Raw genomic sequence first — 20,207 nt, forward strand, 5'->3', positions numbered from 1 at the left:
AATCGACGCGATTCTGATGGCCTCCTGGACAGCTGCGTCTCTTTGTCTGCATTTCTCCCAATACGCTGGATTTTGCAGTAAAGCTGAGCAAATTGTCAGTACAAAAGTCAAGACCGTAACATCAGGTTATGATGTGCTTACCCTCTCTGTGGCCGCTGTGAAATGTGACCAAACGATCGAATGCCTGTATGTCCGAGCCCATATCCGTTCAATTCGGCGGATTCTGCCAGCGTTGCCAGCGACGTTTGTGGAATTGCGAAGCTGAAGGCTAGAGAGCGAGGAGGACCGGCATCTGAGTGAGAAATCTACAGATTTATAGCTCTAGATTCTACACTCATCAGTCAAGCTGGGAAGCAAGCGGTGAGGATTTGAGCTGGCATCTTCTCATGCGCAGGCGGATGCACGATTTCGCCCGTGAAACAGCCTTGCGAATACACGGCCAATGTGCTACAGGTACCTTGCTGAGCAATTCGAAGACTTCGCAGATCCAGTACCACATATCTTGACCTCGTCAAGCCTGTACACATACGACTAGAAGGAATCAAGTTATTGAGGCCCTGAGGAATCCAAGATGGCTTTCTTCATGTCTTCTCCATCTCTTGCAGATCAAGCGTTGAGGACCAATCACCCATCGCTGATTCTAATTGGCGGTGTCAAAGCGCGACCCAGGCTTCAGAGGCCCGCTTAAAAGGATGTTGCGTATCTTGACCAGGCGCGCATTTGCCAACGAGAGATTCCCTCAGCCCATGAGTTTGGATCGGTAGCAACAGGTTTGTTCGCATGCGAGGCCATATGCTGTCGGACTAGGTTGGACTTCTCTGCAACCTGGTTTTGCAATATCGGTATATTGTCTTCGAATGCGCAAGAGGCGCTAGGCTGACGCTAAATGTGGCAAAGCTAACGCCACAGCGGCCCATGGTGGTATAGTGGTTGATGGTTCGGTCTAAAGTCGGCCTATGCTTGTTTGCCGTCGCCCTGTTGCCTGCTGAGACAAATAAGTCCAGCACACTTCCGACGAGCTCATTGTCTGTCAACGTTGAAAACAGGTATTCTCGCCTCTGGGGGTGCATAGTGGCAGATCCAAGCCTTGAATCCCAGTAGCATCTGCCCGGAGCATCCGCTCAGAAGGTTTTTGCATACGAGGCTGCTGTTCGAGTGTCGGAGTTGACCACCGCTGGCTGAGTTCGCGTCGGTCGATGCTGTTGAGAGCCATCATTCAACAACAACGTTACGAGCACAGCGCATACCCTTTTCTTGTCAGCTGATGGATTCAGTATGGTAAACAAGTGGGTACTTACGTTCCGACCATCGAGACAAGTTGCTGATTGTGGAATAAGATACTGCAGATTGTAACGGTCACGCCAATGACGATCACTCCGATGACACCGGATACGTTGCCAGCTGTGAAGTACAACGAAGTCACCGCTGCATATATCAGCAACGAAGCGACAATGTTTCCTATTGCCATTGAAACAACTTCGAACTTGTGGCTGCTGAAGTCGTAAAGGCCATGGCTATCTGGATGTCGCCTGGAGCCGGGAAGCCATCCTGGGAGTTTGGGAATCCAAAGTAGGAACTTATTGCGCAAGAACCCGCCCATCGGACTAGGGCTTTGTCGACTGACGACCTGAATTAGGTCTGTCGCATGCGCTTTCGGAGACCTCAAAGAACCCCAGGTCTCCGAATCAGCTCCCATGAGATCGACATGGTCGTCGATGAACTCTTGTATGAGATTGATTTCAGATACGTCATAGCCCTTCTGAGCAAGCCGATCAAAGCGAACAAGTGCTTCTTCTACTCAAAGTCATTCTTCGATCAATATGGATCTAGGGGACTTCACTTACCATATTCCTTCATTTCCAACTTGAGGGTTTCGTAGATCCTTCTCTGTGTATAGAGTTTTCGTGTATCGCAGCCCTCTTCTTTGAGCTTCTCAAAGTTGTTCGAAAAGGATCGGTTGTCAGCGTTACTGTCGCAAGCATCCTCGCGCTCAAGGGTTCTGAGTTTTTCTTCCAACGTTCTGATTTCATGCTGACGGTAAAGCAGGAGGCGGACTGCTAGCGCGGAAAATCTCCGCAGGTGTAGATACCTACTACATTGCGAAAAGAAGGAGGCAAGCTCAGGATATCCTCCGTGGTTCAATGTCGAGGGATTAACCGGGCTGTTCGGAGCTTGTTGTGCCGAGGTATGCGGTGGGTACATCGGGGAACCGACCGGGTTTGCTGCTATTGGCTGAGGACTTGCAGAGAGTTGGTATGACATACAGGGCAACAGTAAGGACTCCACCGCAAAGATATCTGATAAGATTGAGAAGAAGTTCTGTTGAAGCAGAAAGCGTCCACCTGGTACGGCCAGAAACAAACTTTGAGGAGCTGGGTTCTTTGGGATGACCAAATCTCGGGACTACTAATCGGAAGAGTTTGACTGGGGTGGCAGGTAGCTCTCGACAATTGCGGCTTTCTCGATTGAATCCGGATAGGTAAGCCCTGGAGGTTTTGCAGGCTGAGTCGCAATGACCTGGGAGGCTATATACCTGATCGGTCATCGAGAAGCGACCGCATCATCTGCTTCGAGTGTTATCAGCCAAATACTGAGCTGGTCAGGACGGGCAAGAGCGGAGGTATGGGAAACCATCGCTATGATGTCTAGGATTCGTCCAATGTGGGTGCTCGACTGAGCCACAAAGAAGATGTGGTGCTTGACTCGCGCTTACTGCTATGCAATCTCTGGCTGCTGCGATGAACAGACGTTCGCTGATTTGATTGTTGTTGGCTGAGTGCGGGGGCAGACGCCCATCGAAGCTCCAAGGGTGGTGGAGTTGCGCAGCTACTGGTGGAGAGCCCGCATCTCTGACATCGAGGAAGAATTTGTACGACCACAACATCAGGTGAGTTTCGACGAGACAAGAGGCACAGCACTCTTATTCCACGCATGCCGGAACCAGAAGCGCCGGGAGGAGTCATACGTGTCTTGCAGCCGACCTGTGCAATCCACTCGCAAGGCTGATGGATGGCTGCGATAGGTGTTGAGAGCTTTTGTCTGCTTTCTAAAGATAAACGAACTTTGCTTTGCCGATACAGCATGCGCACATGGCTCAGTCGGCATCGTAAGGGGCAGCAACGAATGCCGAGACGGCGGTAGCTCACCAGCTATCGATCTTCGACACTGTGAACATGGAATTCAAGCGCTGTTTCGTGTAAAAACGGAGTGTCTAAACTTGGTACTGACAGAGACCCTGGGGTCTGTCATAGTCTTCAGCTCATGGCTGCGCACCATTGGTAGGGATCCGGGTAGGCGCATGGGACGTGTGTCTGCTGGATCATGGCGGTCACCGACCAGTGTAAAGCGGCTAATAATTGCAGAGCAAGCAACGTACGCTGGATATAAAACGAGGTCGAGGACTGAGGCAGATGATGATGTTGCGGTTGCACCAGCACTCGGCGCTGAGCGGTCCCTAGATACGCTAAAACGGAGCTAGAGAACGACTGTGTTTGGGTAAGTTCGTAGTACCTAATATCATAGCTTGCATACACACCTGCTTGAATGGGATATGCGTCAGCATGACTGTCAGATCAGGTAATTCGAACAAAGGGAGAGGTGTGTTATCGAAAAATGAACCCGCAGACGTTTCCAAATGTTTGACGAGGACGGGAATTTGATGTTCTCAATAGTAGTTCGATTTGACGAAGTGAATGGACAGCATGGCAATTACAGACGACTGGTTCTTGTGACGTTTTATTGGAGGCTTACCCTGATCATGGATAAATCCTGTAAGACCAGTCACAAGTGGCTGTACCTCGAACTAATGTGATAGTAATACCATATACCAACCCCATCTCTCTTACTCTGATAGCCAGAAGCTCACGAGCTTATCCATTGCTCAATGCCATCTCGCAATCGCCCGTGTAGATCTGCCCTTCCTAAGCACCCAAAATTGGCTCCCTCTGTTAAGGACATAATCTCTGCTGCTCGGCGCTTGATACCACAGTCAAGCTTGGGGGTATCACTATCCTTTCCGTCTCGAACTTCCCGGCTTGTGTTCAATACGCGCCGGGCGCGATAGTCGGCCACCGCCCGAACGAAGGGCGTTTTGTAGCATTCTGGGGCTCCAGTGAGCCAGATAATAGCCAATCAGTATTCCCCACGTCCCCTGCCACCCCTGCCCCTCCGGCCTCCGCGCTTCTTGCGATCCCAGTTGCCCCTAAATCCGCGACCGCCTTGATGGCCGTTCCTCTCGTCGCGCTCGCGGTCCTCCTCTTCTCTCCTCATCATCTCGCGCTCGCGCTCTATCCGCTCTGCCTCGAGCTCCTCGGGGCTCTTCTCTACGCGCACCTCGGGCTTCTTGAGTTCCGTAGGGAACCGTGGGTGTGCACCGTACTTGCAGCCCTTTCCTTCGGGACAGAACCCGCAGAGGTAGAAGGGACACAGCTTCTCCTTCTTGTTGTGTTTGAGTGCGCAGTATGGCCCTAGTGGACAGAAGCCTCGGTCGTAATGCGGGCATGATGGGCGCTTGGCTTCGGGGTCGATGTGGAGGTAGAGACAGTCGTCACCGTTAGAGCACGTCTGTGTTCGAGCGTAGTAGGAGCACTCGGGCATTCGTCGTAGGTTGTACTCGTGGAGGAACTCGCATGTTTCGCCCTTCTTACACAAGCCACGCAGCCAATGTTTGCATACGAGACTGGGATTTGTTAGTATGTGAGTACATACATGCTCCATTACAAAGCCGCATACTTGTTGTAGGATGACGAGACGTTGTGTTTGTTTGGACACCTGTTGCCATCGGGACAGTGGCCTTGAAGATACGCTTTGCATACTGGACGGTCGGGACTGAGGCCGAAGCGATATTCGCGCCGAAGAAACTCGCTGAACTTGAATGTATATTGTGGCTGCTGAGCTTCTATCGGCTTCGGTTCTGGCGCGGGCGTTGGTACGGGGTTTATAACTTCAGTCATCGTGGCGCGCTCTGACTACCTCATGTGGGTGATTAGGATGCGATAGGCGCAAAGGATAGTGCTGCGTTGCTGCTGTGACGTCGTTGGAGCTCGCGCGATCATCAACCTCGAACCTAGGAAAGAGCGTGGGACGCGGAATCACGTGGACGCTAAGATGCTGAGCTTCATTGTTCCGGTCCGACGGCGATCACCGTACTCCCGCATCCACATCTGCATCTGCAACTTACCGGATGCGTATTACATGGCGGTTACATCCCGCTCGGCCTTCGACTTACCCTGATCTACCCACTACATGTGCGTTTCCTGCGTGCCGTCGAACCGATCGTGCAACCCTGAGACCCCCACGCATACGACGCTTCACGGTGCTCACTTTGCTCTTCTCGGCCCGTCGATACGCTTTGCAGGAACCGTGATTTCTCATCAACGCGTTCGCAGTTATGATCGTTTCCAGGTTTTGCTTCCGTGCGGGGTCGTCCCTCCACCTAGTCACCATTCATGCAACACGGCGTTTGATGCTCCTTGGCTGCTATACTTCTAGCCGCTTGCGTCATGTCCTCTCCCCACAAGGATCCGGAAAGCCGTTCCTGGTCGTGTAATGAGCAGTCAATATTCCGCCTGTGTTCCGCAATCATTTGAGAAATTGTCCTCGGCTCAATATTGACTACTTCGATACCCAATTCCGCATCACTGTGTCCTTGCACTTCCGCTGATGTGGGTAGAGCTGAACCGTCTTGGGGTGGAATTCATCGTTCTACTCTTGAAGCACTAGGCCCACATTACGAGGTCGGAATATTGAGAAAATTGCAACCTCGTACGCGACCCAGGCCTGCTTCACGCGATCATGGATGCTTGGGGTAGCAGTTTAGTGTGTACTTGTAGTCCATCAGTTGCCAGACTGGGCCTCACCGTCTAATCTGTAGTAAAGCCACTATAGCAAGGCCTGCATGGAAGCCTTCGTCCTTTCTAGGATGAATGCGCGGTCCGTCGGTCTCAAGACGATCATCCGAAGCATTGCATCACCGATGGCCTCTGGTGCCACTATTGATTGCGTTGCATTTATATTCATATGCAAGCAAGAAGTGCTTCAGAATTACACTGGACAATCTCGACCTATTCCTTCGCCTTCTCTTGCCTACTAACTTCTCAGCCACAGAATCTTCGACACACACAACCCGCTCTTTTGAACTACTTACATACCTGTATATTTTCGTTACCAAGACCAAATTTCGAAACCAAGACGAAAAGGAGCTTCCGATATCCGTCCAGCTTTGATCCTTCAAAGTCCGAGTACCCGCCTATACCTGCAGGGTGTTCTGACGTGCAGCAAGCTAGGCTGTAGCTGACGACGACCGAAAATGAGCCGACACTACTTCAACCCGCCTGGTCACGACACCACTTTCTCTACACCGCTGCAAGCCATGTACTGGAACGGAGTCTACTATCCTAACTGGCGCATCTATCGCGACCAGCCACCCGTGTCGCTGAACTACGATGTCATCTCGCACGTTTTCTATGCGTTTGCCTGGTACGCTAAGTGCTGGATAGAGTTACTGGGTGATAGGGCTAATACGGTCACAGGGTGAAAGATGATGGAACTGTCTACGTAAGTATGTCAGATGTACGGAAGTCTCACCGACTGACTCGCGTTGTAGCTGAGCGATGAATGGGCGGATGCTCAAATCGAGGTTCCAGGCACTGACGACATTCCTGCAACGAAGGGCTGCCTGAACTCTTTTGCTCTGTTGAAGCAAAAATACACGAGACTACGGGTTGTACTGTCTGTCGGTGGAGGCGGGAAAGGCAGTGAGCCTTTTGCTGGTGTAGCTCGAGACCCTGCATGCCGTGAGCGTTTCGCTCAGTCGTCACTGGCACTGGTACAGCAGTTCGGAATCGATGGAATCGATAGTCAGTTCCCCAAACCAAGTTGAGGAGCCTCTAATAATCAGGCAATAGTCGACTGGGAGCACCCTTCAGATGCCAGTCAAGGTCAGGATTACATCGCTCTTCTGGCTATACTTCGCCAGTACTTGCCAGCCCCTCAGTACACACTCTCTTCGGCACTTCCAGCGGGCGAATGGGCCCTTCAACACATCAACCTGGCACATGCTTCGCACTATCTGGACATGATCAACCTTATGGCTTACGACTACTCTGGACCGTGGGTCAGCAAGTGCGGACATCAAGCTCAACTCTTCACACCACACATCCCGCACAGTCCCGAGGCCGCCATATCGTGCCACTCAGCTGTCTCGTACATGATGCAGCAAGGTGTTCCAAGACACAAGATTGTCATGGGTGTGCCAGCATATGGCCGCAGTTTCACCGGAACCCGTGGTATTGGCCACTCGTTCTCTGGGCAGGCAGGAGAGGAGGGCACATTCGAGTACCGAGATCTACCACGTCCGGGTGCGGAAGAGCACGTAGACGAGCAGCTGGGCGCAGCCTACTGCATTGGTGGTGATGGAGGCCTAGTCACATACGATACCCCGCACACAGTCAGGATGAAGGCCAACTACGTGCGTCAAAACGGACTAGGTGGACTATTCTATTGGACCGGTACAGGGGATGCAAGCTCGCTCACACAGAAAGACCGCAGTTTAGTATACAACGGGTTTCTGGGTCTCTTCCCGCAATAGTGCCTGGGGCGTAGGAGTAAGCCCCGCATTTCAAAATTGAGTGGTATCCAAATGTATTCATAGACTTTGATGTGCATGAGTGTTATGTTTGTACTTTGTATACGTTCAAAAGCGATGTTACCACACGTCAGGGTGCTCTAGCGCGATGAGCTCGGACCTCGGAGTACGGGACCCTGATTGAGGACGCGTGGGATATTGGCTTGTGAAGCATGGGGGACGTCAGGCAATTGCCAATAATACCAAATCGTGCGTACTGCGTCCTAGATAGATAGGACATCTCTCGTCTTAATTTGCACCCCGGCCGTGCCTTCCTTGCCGCTGCGACGACTGCAACCGTGTACCGCGAGCGCATGCCATTGACGCGGACGCCCGCCGAACCACATGCCTGCGCCCTCCACCTCGCTGGAATCTAGTACGCAGTCCCAGTAACACCCACAAGCATGGATTCCGCGCTGACGCTCAATGCAGCTTCATACGACCCCATCGATCACCTGAACGCCATCTTTTCCCACCCCGCCGCGCTCTCGTCCGTATCTGCCACGTCGGATGCCCTCCGCAGTTACCAGCATGACCTCGACGAAGACATCGCGGGCGTTGTCGCCTCACAGTCTACTGCCGATGCCGACAGCGTGCAGCGCATCCAGGCCGCCAAGGCAGAGCTGGCTGACCTCTTCAAGAAGATCGAGAGCGTCCGAGAGCGGGCCATGCAGACGGAGCAGACCATCACCGAGATGACTGCAGACATAAAGCGCTTGGATAGCACCAAGAAGAACTTGACGCTCTCCATGACGGCGTTGAAGCGCCTTCAGATGCTGACGACGGCATACGAACAACTACGGAGCCTCAGCAAGTCGCGGCAATATCGGGAATGCGCACAGCTTCTACAGGCTGTGATACAGCTCGTGGCACACTTCAAGAGCTATCGCTCGATAGACCAGATCGCAACGCTGAGTCGCAACGTGGCAGATGTGCAGGGCGAACTGCTGGAGCAGGTCTGCGAGGACTTCGAAGTGACATTCGCCAAGGGCGAAACAGCCCAACGGAAAGGAATGCTGGCGGAAGCATGTCTGGTCATTGATGCGCTCGGAGAGCACGCTCGCACACGGCTTATCAACTGGTATTGCAATACGCAGCTGCGCGAATATCGCCAGGTCTTCCGGGGCAATGATGAGGTGGGACACTTGCACTCTTCTATGACAATGCAGTGCTAACAGAAGCAGGCTGGATCCTTGGACAATATCGGGCGAAGATACAGCTGGTTCAACCGCATGATGAAAACATATGATGTCGAACACGCTTCCATCTTTCCAGCCTACTGGAGAGTAAACGAGATGCTGGCCAACTCGTTCTGCGAAGGAACTCGCGAAGACTTCAAGTCCATATTACAAAAGGCTGTACGGAGAGGCGACGGACAGAGTCTGGACGTCGAACTACTCCTTTCGTGCTTACAGGAGACGCTGGACTTCGAACACAGCTTGGAAAGGCGGTTCTCCAACGAGGTTCGTGAAGACAGTCTATCACATTGTAATATGTACTTACCCCTGGCAGTCGCGTTCTTCCATGGACACAGTCGCTTCTAAGGACGACCGCCCGCACGGCTTTAGTCAGGCCATCTCCGAGGCTTTTGAACCCTACATGAGCCTCTGGGTCGAGTCTCAAGACAAGTAGGTTACATACACGTACCTGTCGAGAACAAAGCTGACTCTGTAGGCAACTTGCCAATTTAATGCCAAAGTATCGGCAACAACCCCTGCGCAATCCAGAAGAGGATTTCTCGCATCAAGCTGTAATACCCTCGTCGACAGAATTGTTCCAATTCTATCGTATGACGTTGGCGCAATGCGCCAAACTCTCGACTGGAACGAGGCTACAGGAGCTATCTATGACTTTTGCCAAGTACCTTGACCAGTATGGCCAGCAAGTGCTGTACTACTTCCTTAGTGAGAAAGCAGGAGCACAAGGACCATCTGTCGAAGACGCCATCCTCATTCTCAATACTGCAGATTATTGTTACATGACCTGCAACCAACTGGAAGAGAAGATAAGAGGTCGCATAGATGAAGAGTTCAAGGAAAAGGTCGATTTGCAGAGCCAGGCCGACGCCTTCATGGGTATCGCTAGTGCGACAGTCCGAATGCTTGTCCGGAAAGTGGAAATCGCGTGCGAGCCTAGCTGGAGGGAGATGCGCAACACGCCTTGGGCAAAGCTCGAGAGCGTTGGCGATCAAAGTTCTTACGTGGGAGAGCTTCTGCGTAACGTGAAGGAGAGATCTGGAGAAATCCTGAAGTATCTTCACAAACAGCAATATGCGCGAGCTTTCAGCGATAACCTTGTCGACTTGATGGCTTCCATCTACATTGCGAACATAGTGCAGTGCAAGCCGATCTCTGAAGTTGGTGCGGAGCAGATGCTGCTAGATTCATACGTGCTGAAGAAAGGCTTCACAGAGCTACCCACGCTCAATGAGGAGCCTGGTACAGCACCACCAGCAAGGTATGTTCTGAGTCCCTCCTGTTTGGCGCAACGTTCAGCTAACCCACCCATCAGCTTCATCAAACGCGTGAACCAGTCAATGTCTAAGATCGACCCTCTCCTCAAAACACTCCAGGTCCGTCCCTCGCCACCAGAGGCCCTCGTACAAGCCTACCTCATCCACATTGCCGACAAATCGGACACCAACTTCAAGAAGATTATGGATCTCAAGGGCATCCGTAAGGCTGAGCAAACCCAGCTCCTCGACCTGTTCTCTGCCTTCCGCGCATCGCCCAATCATGAAAACCTCGTGCAGAACTCGCCTTTCCTTACTCCACTGCAAATCCAGACGGGAGGTAGCGTTGGTAGTGCGGCGGGGAGTGTGATGGGCACGATGGGCACACCAAGTCTCGGCGGAGGCAGGTTCGACGCAACAGGTCTGGGCAACATGCTCGTCAACGCTGCAAGGGATGGTGTTGATCGATTCGGTAGTCCTGCGCCGGGTCAGCAGCAGCAAGCTGGAGGTGCTGATGGAGGCGCAAACCTGGAGAGTAATTTGAAGAACATTGGCAAGTTCTTCAGAAGAGACGTCGGAGGGTTTAGAGGGTTTGGACGGAGTGAGGATGGACGATAGACAGGCTTAGAAGATGCGCCCGCTGTTGTATATCAATAGAGACTCGATGCAGCAATATAATAACATGAAAAGAAGATGTATTCTAACATCGATGGGTATCAAAATCCGTATTCCACACCATATCCATAACTTGGCGTCTTCAAGACACAAACAATGACTCCCCATCATCATGCTCCTCTTCGCCCTCAGGTTCCCTCATGTAAACATCGTCACTTCCAATCAGCCCTTCACCATCGCTTATCACCATGGCCTCTCTTCGTCTCCTCCTTAGATCCCTCTGCGAACCACTCCCAATTCCAGGCTGAACGACATCCCACCTGAACCTGTTGTTTGGTAAGAAGGCATCATCCCTCCAGACACCCATGTCGCCCAGCAGATTGAAGGCCAACTGGGCGCGATGAAGTACTTCTCCATCTGCACAGTACAGGTCTTTGATAAGCAGGTCCTTGGCAGACTTAGAGGCGTAGAAGCGTGTACATAGGATCTTTGTGGCAGAGGCGCGGATATCGTTGTTGTGACTCGTCGCCAGTGTCAAGAGGGAACTTGTCTTGATCGCATCTTCTTGGTGGGTCGGCGGTCCGGAGGGGATAGCGCGGCGCTGCTGGGGGATGTTTTGGGGGTCTCGGATCTCGGTGAGGGTGCGGATGTGGTTGAGGCCGTGGGAGACTTGCTGGACGGCTATGAAGGTGAAGACGCCTGGGAGATGGTTAGCGGGGCTGGTAGGTTGGTGGAAGAAGGAGTTGTACCGAGGCCGAGCCAGAGCCAGTGGTCGGGGATGTTGGATGCCATAGTGAGGGATAGTTGGACATGACGTGAGGCCTATGGCGGCGAGGCTGGAAGCATGATGCGGCCGTGGACTCAGTTGCGCGCGGGCAGTCATGGCGCTCGTCGCGTGTGAAAGTGGGGCGCGGCTCACAGGTGGCGCTAGACCGGGATCACCATGCCCGAAGTTTTGGCTCTCGAAATAATTTCAGGTTGACCATCTCGAGCCGCCCACGAGCCTCTCAACGCCGAGTTCTATATCGGAAGGTCTCCAGGCTTTCGGATACCCGCAACGATGCCGCCCTCCCAGCTGAAGCGGCTAAAGGCCTCCCTGCGCGAACAGGGCATCACCGGCCCGCAAAAGTCGAAGAAGCAGAAGAAGTCGCAATCCAAAAACGCCGACCACCACGAACGGAAAGCCTCTGCGCTCGCCTCGATTCGCGAATCCTTCAATCCATTCGAGTTCAAGCACCTTGCGCGTCCTCACAAGCATGAGTACGTTTCTGCGCAGGCTGAGAATGCCCCCAAGAAGATCCTCGGCCGGCCTGGCATTACGAAGAGCGCGGGCGAAGAGGCACGGAGGAAGTCGCTGCTTCCGGAGATGCATCGCAAGAACAAAGTCGGAGGCATCCTGGATAGGCGGATAGGCGAAGATGACCCGACAATGAGCTTGGAGGATCGTGAGATGGCGCGCTTCGAGAGGGAGCAGCAGCGCAAGAGAGGTGGCAATGTGTTTGACCTCGAGGACGATGCTGATGAGGTGGAGCTCACCCACGGCGGACAGTCCCTTCGTTTTGACGATGAGATTGGTGAGGAAGACTACGACGCGGCTAGCATTGCTGGCTCAAGCGACGGCGAAGATGGCTTCTTGAAAAAGAAGAGGCGGAGAGATGATGACGATGAAGATGGCGAGGTGGACGGCGAAGCGGCTGCAGATCAGCCAGAGCGCAAGAAGAGCAAGGCAGAGGTCATGAAGGAAGTCGTGGCCAAGTCAAAGCAGCACAAATACGAGCGCCAGGCGCAAAAAGAGGACGACGATGAGCTGCGCGACGAACTCGACAAGGACCTCAACGACGTACTGTCTGCCCTGCGAGGACACATCAACAAGAAGCCCGAGCCCGAGAAGCCAAAAGACCCCCAAGTCAACGAGTTTGGCATGAACGCCGACCGCGCTGCGCTCCTCGCTGGAACCACACAACAAGATAAGGATAGAGAATACGATAAGCGCGTGCGCCTACTGATGCAAGATGAGCGAGCGAAGCCAACGGAGCGGACGAAGACGGAAGAGGAGAAGGCCAAGGAAGAGGCCGACCGCTTGAAGGAGCTCGAACAGAAGCGGTTGAAGAGGATGCGAGGAGAGCCAGTCAGCGATGACGAAGAGCCACGCAAGAATGCTGTCGAGGAGTCAGAGGAGGATGAAGATGAAGATGAAGACGATCTTGCCGATGATGCTGCTGAGTTCGGTCTGAAATTACCAGGTCAACTGAGACCAGAAGGCGTTGAAGATGAGGACGACTTCATCATGGACGACGATCTCGTGGCTACAGACTCGGAAGCAGACATGTCTGACGATGAGTCTGATGCTGGCTCTGCGATCGACGACACCATGGCCATGGACGAAGAGGATGCAGACTTCTTGAAGCACGTCATGCCAGAACGGAAAGAGCAGCCCAAGGCTGTGAACGGCGTGCTCACTCTCGCTGCCGAGCCTTCGTCAAAATTGGCCTTTACATACGCGTGCCCGCGGTCTCACGAAGAGTTGCTGAAGGTTTTCAAGGACGTTGCTCCCAACGATACCTCCACTGTCATTCAGCGGATACGTGCGCTCTACCACGCTGGACTGCATCAAGACAACAAGCACAAGCTTGCTGACTTCGCATGCGCACTCGTTGATCACGTCTCCTACCTATCGAACCAGACGCCCGCTGCATCGTTGGCTGTCATCGAAGCCATCATCCGTCACATTCACTCCATGACGCGGTCGTACCCAGTTCAGATTGCTACCAAAATCCGACAACACTTGAAGCAGCTTCAGGTATCAAACGACCCAACTCCGGGCGATTTGGCTCTACTTGCAGCCATTGGCTCCATCTTCCCCACCTCTGACCACTTCCACCAAGTCGTCACTCCCGCCATCACTCTCATGGCTCGCTGGATGGGACTTACCTCACCTGCTTCTACTAAAGATGTTGCAACCGGTGCATTCATCGGTGCGCTATGTCTACAATACCAAAGGCTATCGAAGCGATACATCCCCGAGTTCATCCGCTACGCCGGACTGTCTCTCAAATCAGAGCACGCCACACCTACTCTCCTGGCCGCCCACAGCAAGAACGTCATCACAGCCGCCGAACTCTGGAGCGCCTCAACCGCCTTCATCGAGATCTTCACCCCACTACTCGCCCCCCTCAAATCCGCCAACCAAATCTCCACCCACCAGAACCTCCTCGCCCGCCTCTCTCTCGCGCGCTCAAAACGACGACCACTCCTCCTGCACCACCACCGCCCCCTCCCCATCAAATCCAGCATTCCCAAATTCGAAGAGTCCTTCGATCCCAACCGCCACTACGACCCAGACAAGGAGCGCTCGGAAGCCAAGAAGCTGCAGAAGGAGTACAAGCGCGAGAGGAAAGGCGCGCTCAGGGAGCTGCGCAAGGATGCCAATTTCATTGCGAGAGAGACGCTCAAGGAGAAGAAGGAGAAGGATAAGGCGTATGAGACGAAGTATAGGAGGCTTGTGGCGGAGATTCAGGGTGAGGAGGGGAGGGAGAAGAATGCTTATGATCGGGCGAAGAAGGCTAGGAAGAGTGGTAGATAGATGGTTTTGTTGTGGAGGACAAGGTCGGTGGAATTGTAACGCATTTGTTATGGCGTTGACGAGTCGATTGTTTTGTTGCGGCAATAAGGTGGTATCGAGCATTGCTATGGCTTCGTGAAGTCGACGTATATCCGACTACATAATGGAATCACTTTTGACCTTAGTTTCTGCAGTTACATATTCACTCGAATAACAATGCACACGTTCTTGAACTAATACTGCTACTCAATCGGGTTACCACTATATTTACTTCGTAAGCTTGTGTCGTCAACTCGTTGCTCACTCTTTTGAACCACACACTCTCAAGTTATATACCGCTTCAAACCATAACCATGGCCTACGTCCAGACAAAGTCCGAGGCCGCCGCATCTACGTGCGAACCAATGTATGCTCTTGAGAACACCCCATCACCTCACCGACGCAAACTGACATCAGCAGAACCCTTCGCAACCAACGCAAATCCCCACTTCTTCGCCTCCCAGCCGAGCTTCGTAATCAGATATACACCTACGTACTAGGCGGCCATGAAATCCGTGCAGAGAGTCGTCCCCACGGCTGTGATATGTCCAGTCATCCTCCTATCCAACTATCCCACAACAACGACAGTTGGATTCGACCACACCACTTCCTCGCGCTAACAGCCACATCGCGACAATTGCGCTCCGAGACAGAGTGGCTACCCTTCAATCTGAACATCTTTCAGGCCCACCACAACCGCGGCTTCCAACATTTCCTTGGGACTCTGACATATCGGCAGCGCAACGCTATTTGCACTATCCGACTGATGAAGGTGGGCTATTACTACCTTCCTAGGCATAACAGGTCGGCGGCAGGGTTTCTGTTTGAATGTCGGCATTTACTTAATGGGCTTGAGAAACTTATTAATGAGCGCACGGACGAGGATTAGGGTCTACGTATGGAGGTGCCGGTGATAGGGGGTTCTGGTAGAGAAGAAAGTGGGGTTGAGTTTGCGGGTTAGAGATGAGCGTCGGTAGGACGTGGTTGTTTTAGGACGAGATATGGAGTTGAAGACGGTTGGAGTGGGATTGGTATTTGGCAAATCAATCCTTTGGTTCGTGTAGTATGATGATCTGTATACTTTTGAGTACAGAGTCTAGTCATTCATGGATATGAGGCTTGTAGATTAGATAACCAAATCGCTTCGCCGCAGGTACCTCGATATGCTATACTAATATCAAATCCTTCACTTCTTTAGATATGCTATGTCGTAGACTCCAGGCTAGTAGAAGATGAACAACTACAACTGTCTAGTGGCTTCATTGCATGAGTGTGGGGAGACCCTGAAAACTCTTAGAAGGATCGCCATGAACTATCTCTTGTGATAGACGTTATGCGCCGTAGATTCCTATGACAGTGGGTTTCGAGCGGGCACATCTCTCGGATTACGGCATGACGACATCGGCCTAGATCGGACAGGCGGGTTGACCCGACTTAACGACTCAGTACTGGACCTTCTGGGTGGAGGCATCGTGTCGTGGAAAGTAATTGAGGTGGGCAAGCGGTGGAAACCGAGTACGTAGGACTGAGGGTCAGCCAAGAAGGAAGTCGGAAAGCGCTGACGCCGAACGCGCGAGACTAGCTTGATGTGGTCGCAGCACCTCTTGGAGTAACGCATCCATATCTTTGAGGTGTGCATCTCAATCAGAGCGGCATAGCCCGCCGCCCACTCATGGAAATCTAGAGCAGAGCTATCGTGAAAACCCATCAACTGTGTTTTGCTGAGTTTTGAGCATGGACAAAAGCGGTATGCACTTCTTGTGTCCAGCCTTCCTAAAAGAACGTACACCCCATATTTAAGTGGCGGCTGCTCGCTTAGTAAGGACCAGTTTTCCCCACGTGCGGGCTGGCATCCTGCAAAGAACCTTAATTGCACCCACAGACATCTTTTTCACGACAAACAGCGCCGGTTCTATCACGGGCTTATCGTGGTAGGCTGAGAGAATTGCCCTGGATTGGATGCAAGTTCCCGTCGAGGATCCAAGTGCCGTCTCAACGTACCCGCACAGCCGGCTTTCCCCAGAGCATGACGTCAGATGCTATTTCGCGACATCACGACTGCGCTCAACCAAGAGCCTCGGAGTTCTGAAAATGCCGCCTCTTACCATTGGAGGATCTTTCCGTGCAGAGTTAATTTGTCGCACACACTGTAGGTATGCGTCAGGCTAGCTGCTGTGCTCAGCGTGGTTGCTCAAGACAAACACATGATGTAGCCGCACGTCAGCTGGGAATACAATTACGATTACTCGGAAGGATTTGGTGTGCCAATTGTGCCACACCTCAACCGTTTTCCAAGCTCACTTGGCGTACTCGCACCGAAGTCGACATCTTTGCTCCCGAGCACGCAATTCCGGCCTTGAATCTCTATTGGACACTAGTGCGAACCGTCAGCGACCATCACATCCTTCGCGCCCCATCCCTGTCGCCGCACCCGCACACCCTTGCAAGCTTGACCCATTTGGCATCAGATTGTTGCCGGGACCGCGGCGAAAAGCGTCACATCGCTAAATAATCACTTAGATCTGATCGGCATATCAGGGCATTATGTCACTTGTCAGATCCCTTCACTCGGGCTTTGCTTGGAAATACTTCCTACCCATCTCATCTTCTCTATCACAGTAGTGGCCTTATTGCCTCGACATTCCCCCGACTGCGCGTAAACTATTAGCGTACGTCAACACCAACTCCGATCCAGTAACGGAAGCGATCACGCAATTTCTCGTCATATCAAGCAATCCCGAGGCGTCGTAAAGGCTTCAGTCCTTCCCACATCCAGGGCACTCAAGCTTCCCAAGCTACCTTGACTTCGAAGCTCACAGGCCGATCCTGCAGCCCAGACCGGCACAGCACCACCGTCATTCGTCCCAGAGAGACCGCCTGCGATTCACTCCAAGCCACCAATTGCTTGCGCTGTGCTTGTTCACACCCGCCCGTTCGGTGGACAGCATAGATAAGCTTTCGGACGTCCGTCAGCTCTTGTCGTTGCTTCCGAAGCTTATTCGGTCTTGTCAAACTTAGTACTGGATTTCAGGCACGTGGCATTCCAGTGCTAATCCAGTGCATCTTCGTTCGAGCGCGTTGGAGACCTCTCATCGCAATAATGGCTTCTACAGCCAGTAAAGTTGGCGAAGGCCTAGCAAAAGTGTTCGGCATCGACTTGCACTACCGGAATGAAACTGGCTCGGAACGCATAACTCGAGGCGAAAGCGTCTTCACCATCGACTCCGCAGACACCTATGTTGAGGAAGAACCTACCGCGAAAGAATGGATCAAAGACACTCTTCCCAGTGGTCACGAGCTGAGAGAGTACTGCTCCAGCTTGTTTCCGTTCCTTTCCTGGATAGGCCGATACAACGTACAATGGTTGATCGGAGATCTTGTTGCTGGTACGTCACATCTTAACAGTATCATCGTATAGCTATTAACTTTTATCAGGTATCACTGTGGGCGCTGTTGTAGTTCCTCAGGGTATGGCCTATGCGAAGCTCGCTGAGCTTCCAGTCGAATTCGGATTGTACTCTTCCTTCATGGGTGTACTCATTTACTGGTTCTTCGCTACCTCGAAGGACATTACCATTGGACCCGTTGCCGTTCTATCCACAGTCACGGGCGGTGTCGTGCTGTCTGCAGAAGAGAAACTTGCTGGCCAAGACATCTCACGAGACATGATCGCGTCCGCCTTGGCCATCATTGCCGGATCAATCGTTCTCTTCTTGGGTCTTGTCCGCATGGGTTGGATTGTGGACCTCATCTCACTGCCTGCTATCTCGGCTTTCATGACCGGCTCTGCCCTCAGTATCGCTGCTGGCCAGTTCCCTGCCATGATGGGTATCACGGGATTCTCGACTAGGGACCCCACGTACAAAGTGGTCATCAACTCGCTGAAGTACCTTGGACGAACCGATCTCAACGCATCATTCGGCCTGACCTGCCTGTTCCTCCTATATGCGATCCGGTTTACCTGCGGTCAGCTAGCAAAGCGCTTCCCCACCCGCGCCAAGCTGTTCTTCTTCATCAACACTCTGCGAACAGTGTTCGTCATTTTGCTGTATATCCTATTCAGCTATCTGGCAAACCGAGAGCACAGGGCCAACGGAACTAAGCCGATTATCAAAACCCTTGGAACTGTTCCACGAGGTGAGATGCTTCCTGAACTTGGTCAAACTCATTACTTACATTTCCAGGCTTCCAACACGCGCGCGTGCCCAAGATTACGATCCCCATCATCAAGTCCTTCGCGACCGAACTCCCATCGACAGTCATCGTCCTCCTCATCGAGCACATATCCATCGCCAAGTCTTTCGGACGTGTGAACAACTACGTTATCAACCCGTCGCAAGAACTCGTAGCCATTGGTGTTTCCAACTGCCTCGGTCCCTTCCTAGGAGCATACCCCGCGACTGGTTCTTTCTCACGTACTGCCATCAAGTCCAAGGCTGGTGTGCGCACGCCTTTTGCAGGTGTCATCACAGCCGCCGTAGTGCTACTCGCCATCTACGCACTCCCAGCTATGTTTTGGTACATTCCCAACGCAGCGCTATCGGCAGTCATTATCCACGCAGTGCTGGACTTGATTACCCCGCCAAACACTGTATACCAATTCTGGAGGATCTCACCGCTTGAAGTTATCATCTTCTTCGTTGGTGTTCTCGTCACTGTCTTCTCCAGCATTGAGAATGGTATCTTCGTCACGGTGTCAGTTTCAGCAGGCATGTTTGCTTTCCGCCTCTTCAAGGCCAAGGGCCGCTTCATGGGTAGGGCCAAGATTCACTCCGTCATTGGCGACCATCTGCTGGACCCAACCGAAGAAGACAAGATGTCGCCGCCTGGTATTCGGCAAAAGCCCTCGGAGGGAGAGCACTCTGTTCGTGAAGTCTTCCTACCCATCGATCACAAAGACGGATCCAACCCAAGCATTCAGCTGGAAGACCCTTACCCAGGTATCTTCATCTACCGATTCAGCGAAGGCTTCAACTACCCCAACGCAAACCACTACCTCGACCAGCTCACCGACATCATCTTTGCGAAGACGCGCCGTACAAACCAAGCGACCTACAACAGACCGGGAGACCGCCCATGGAACGACCCTGGCCCTCGCCGTGGCAAAGATACTCAAATTACCGACGACCGACCCACGCTCAAGGCCATCATCCTCGATTTCTCCTCAGTTAACAATGTCGACCTTACTTCAATTCAGAACCTGATCGACGTAAGAAACCAGCTCGACAAGTACGCGGCTCCAGACACCGTCGACTGGCACTTCTGCAACATCAATAACCGCTGGACCAAGCGCTCGCTCGCAGCCGCCGGCTTCGGCTACTACACTCCTGAAATGCCCGATAGCGGCATCACCCACCGATGGAAACCGATTTTCAGCGTCGCCGAAATCGGCGGCTCCGACTCTGCTGCCGCGGAAGCAGAAGCACGCGAGAACCTCCTCGCACAACGTACATTATCGCAAGTACGAAGTCGCGATATTGAGGCTGCGCATCCCGACTCGGGCGATAGCTCCGAGACGGGTAGCATCACCAAGCAGCTGGAGCACAGCAAGGCGTATGGACATGCCGATGCGCAGGATGCTAGGCATAGGGGCCGGATAGCGGTTGTTCAAGGGCTGAACAGGCCGCTGTTCCATGTGGATGTTACGGCTGCGCTTAACAGTGCATTGGCTAATGCGCAGAGGAAGAGTCACTAAGCAGGGTGTTGTGACCTTTGCGTTGTGGTAATAAGGACTCGTTTTTCTTTCAGTACATACTATGTAGAGATGATATCTATTTGCGCTCGGCTGTTTGCCTTGAGTGTTGCTTTCTCTGTTCAAAGATTAGTCTTACGATTTGCATGTGTGATGACGTGAGTGTGCGATGTCGGTCTTGCTGGTTGCTGACGTGAGATGGTTCGTTAGGCGGCCACTCCTT

At 52.7% G+C, this 20,207-nt stretch overlaps 6 protein-coding genes across 6 annotated transcripts; 4 read left to right on the forward strand and 2 right to left on the reverse strand.

The window, feature by feature from the left end:
- Positions 1-4,131: 4,131 nt before the first annotated feature.
- Positions 4,132-4,952, reverse strand: J4E85_010147 (uncharacterized protein; the record flags this gene model as incomplete). The annotated part of the gene is made up of 2 exons (XM_051474361.1): positions 4,132-4,678; positions 4,732-4,952. 2 exons carry the CDS (start codon positions 4,950-4,952, stop codon positions 4,132-4,134), a joined length of 768 nt encoding a protein of 255 aa, XP_051321854.1.
- A 1,355-nt stretch (positions 4,953-6,307) lies between these two features.
- On the forward strand, positions 6,308-7,588 carry J4E85_010148 (uncharacterized protein; the record flags this gene model as incomplete). The annotated part of the gene is made up of 4 exons (XM_051474362.1): positions 6,308-6,477; positions 6,531-6,555; positions 6,605-6,857; positions 6,906-7,588. 4 exons carry the CDS (start codon positions 6,308-6,310, stop codon positions 7,586-7,588), a joined length of 1,131 nt encoding a protein of 376 aa, XP_051321855.1.
- Positions 7,589-8,028: 440 nt separating this feature from the next.
- On the forward strand, positions 8,029-10,694 carry J4E85_010149 (uncharacterized protein; the record flags this gene model as incomplete). Its single annotated transcript, XM_051474363.1, has 5 exons — positions 8,029-8,760; positions 8,809-9,087; positions 9,137-9,252; positions 9,299-10,081; positions 10,136-10,694. The coding sequence occupies 5 exons, from the start codon at positions 8,029-8,031 to the stop codon at positions 10,692-10,694; spliced, it is 2,469 nt and encodes an 822-aa protein (XP_051321856.1).
- A 139-nt stretch (positions 10,695-10,833) lies between these two features.
- Positions 10,834-11,483, reverse strand: J4E85_010150 (uncharacterized protein; the record flags this gene model as incomplete). The annotated part of the gene is made up of 2 exons (XM_051474364.1): positions 10,834-11,390; positions 11,441-11,483. The coding sequence occupies 2 exons, from the start codon at positions 11,481-11,483 to the stop codon at positions 10,834-10,836; spliced, it is 600 nt and encodes a 199-aa protein (XP_051321857.1).
- Positions 11,484-11,751: 268 nt separating this feature from the next.
- J4E85_010151 (uncharacterized protein) lies at positions 11,752-14,274 on the forward strand (the record flags this gene model as incomplete). The annotated part of the gene is made up of 1 exon (XM_051474365.1): positions 11,752-14,274. One exon carries the CDS (start codon positions 11,752-11,754, stop codon positions 14,272-14,274), a length of 2,523 nt encoding a protein of 840 aa, XP_051321858.1.
- A 3,118-nt stretch (positions 14,275-17,392) lies between these two features.
- Positions 17,393-19,987, forward strand: J4E85_010152 (uncharacterized protein; the record flags this gene model as incomplete). The annotated part of the gene is made up of 3 exons (XM_051474366.1): positions 17,393-17,678; positions 17,728-18,429; positions 18,477-19,987. The coding sequence occupies 3 exons, from the start codon at positions 17,393-17,395 to the stop codon at positions 19,985-19,987; spliced, it is 2,499 nt and encodes an 832-aa protein (XP_051321859.1).
- Positions 19,988-20,207: the final 220 nt, after the last annotated feature.

The sequence above is a fragment of the Alternaria conjuncta genome, assembly GCF_024043145.1.
Source record: "Alternaria conjuncta strain BMP 0040 chromosome Unknown scaffold_21, whole genome shotgun sequence".
Lineage (NCBI taxonomy): Eukaryota > Fungi > Ascomycota > Dothideomycetes > Pleosporales > Pleosporaceae > Alternaria > Alternaria conjuncta.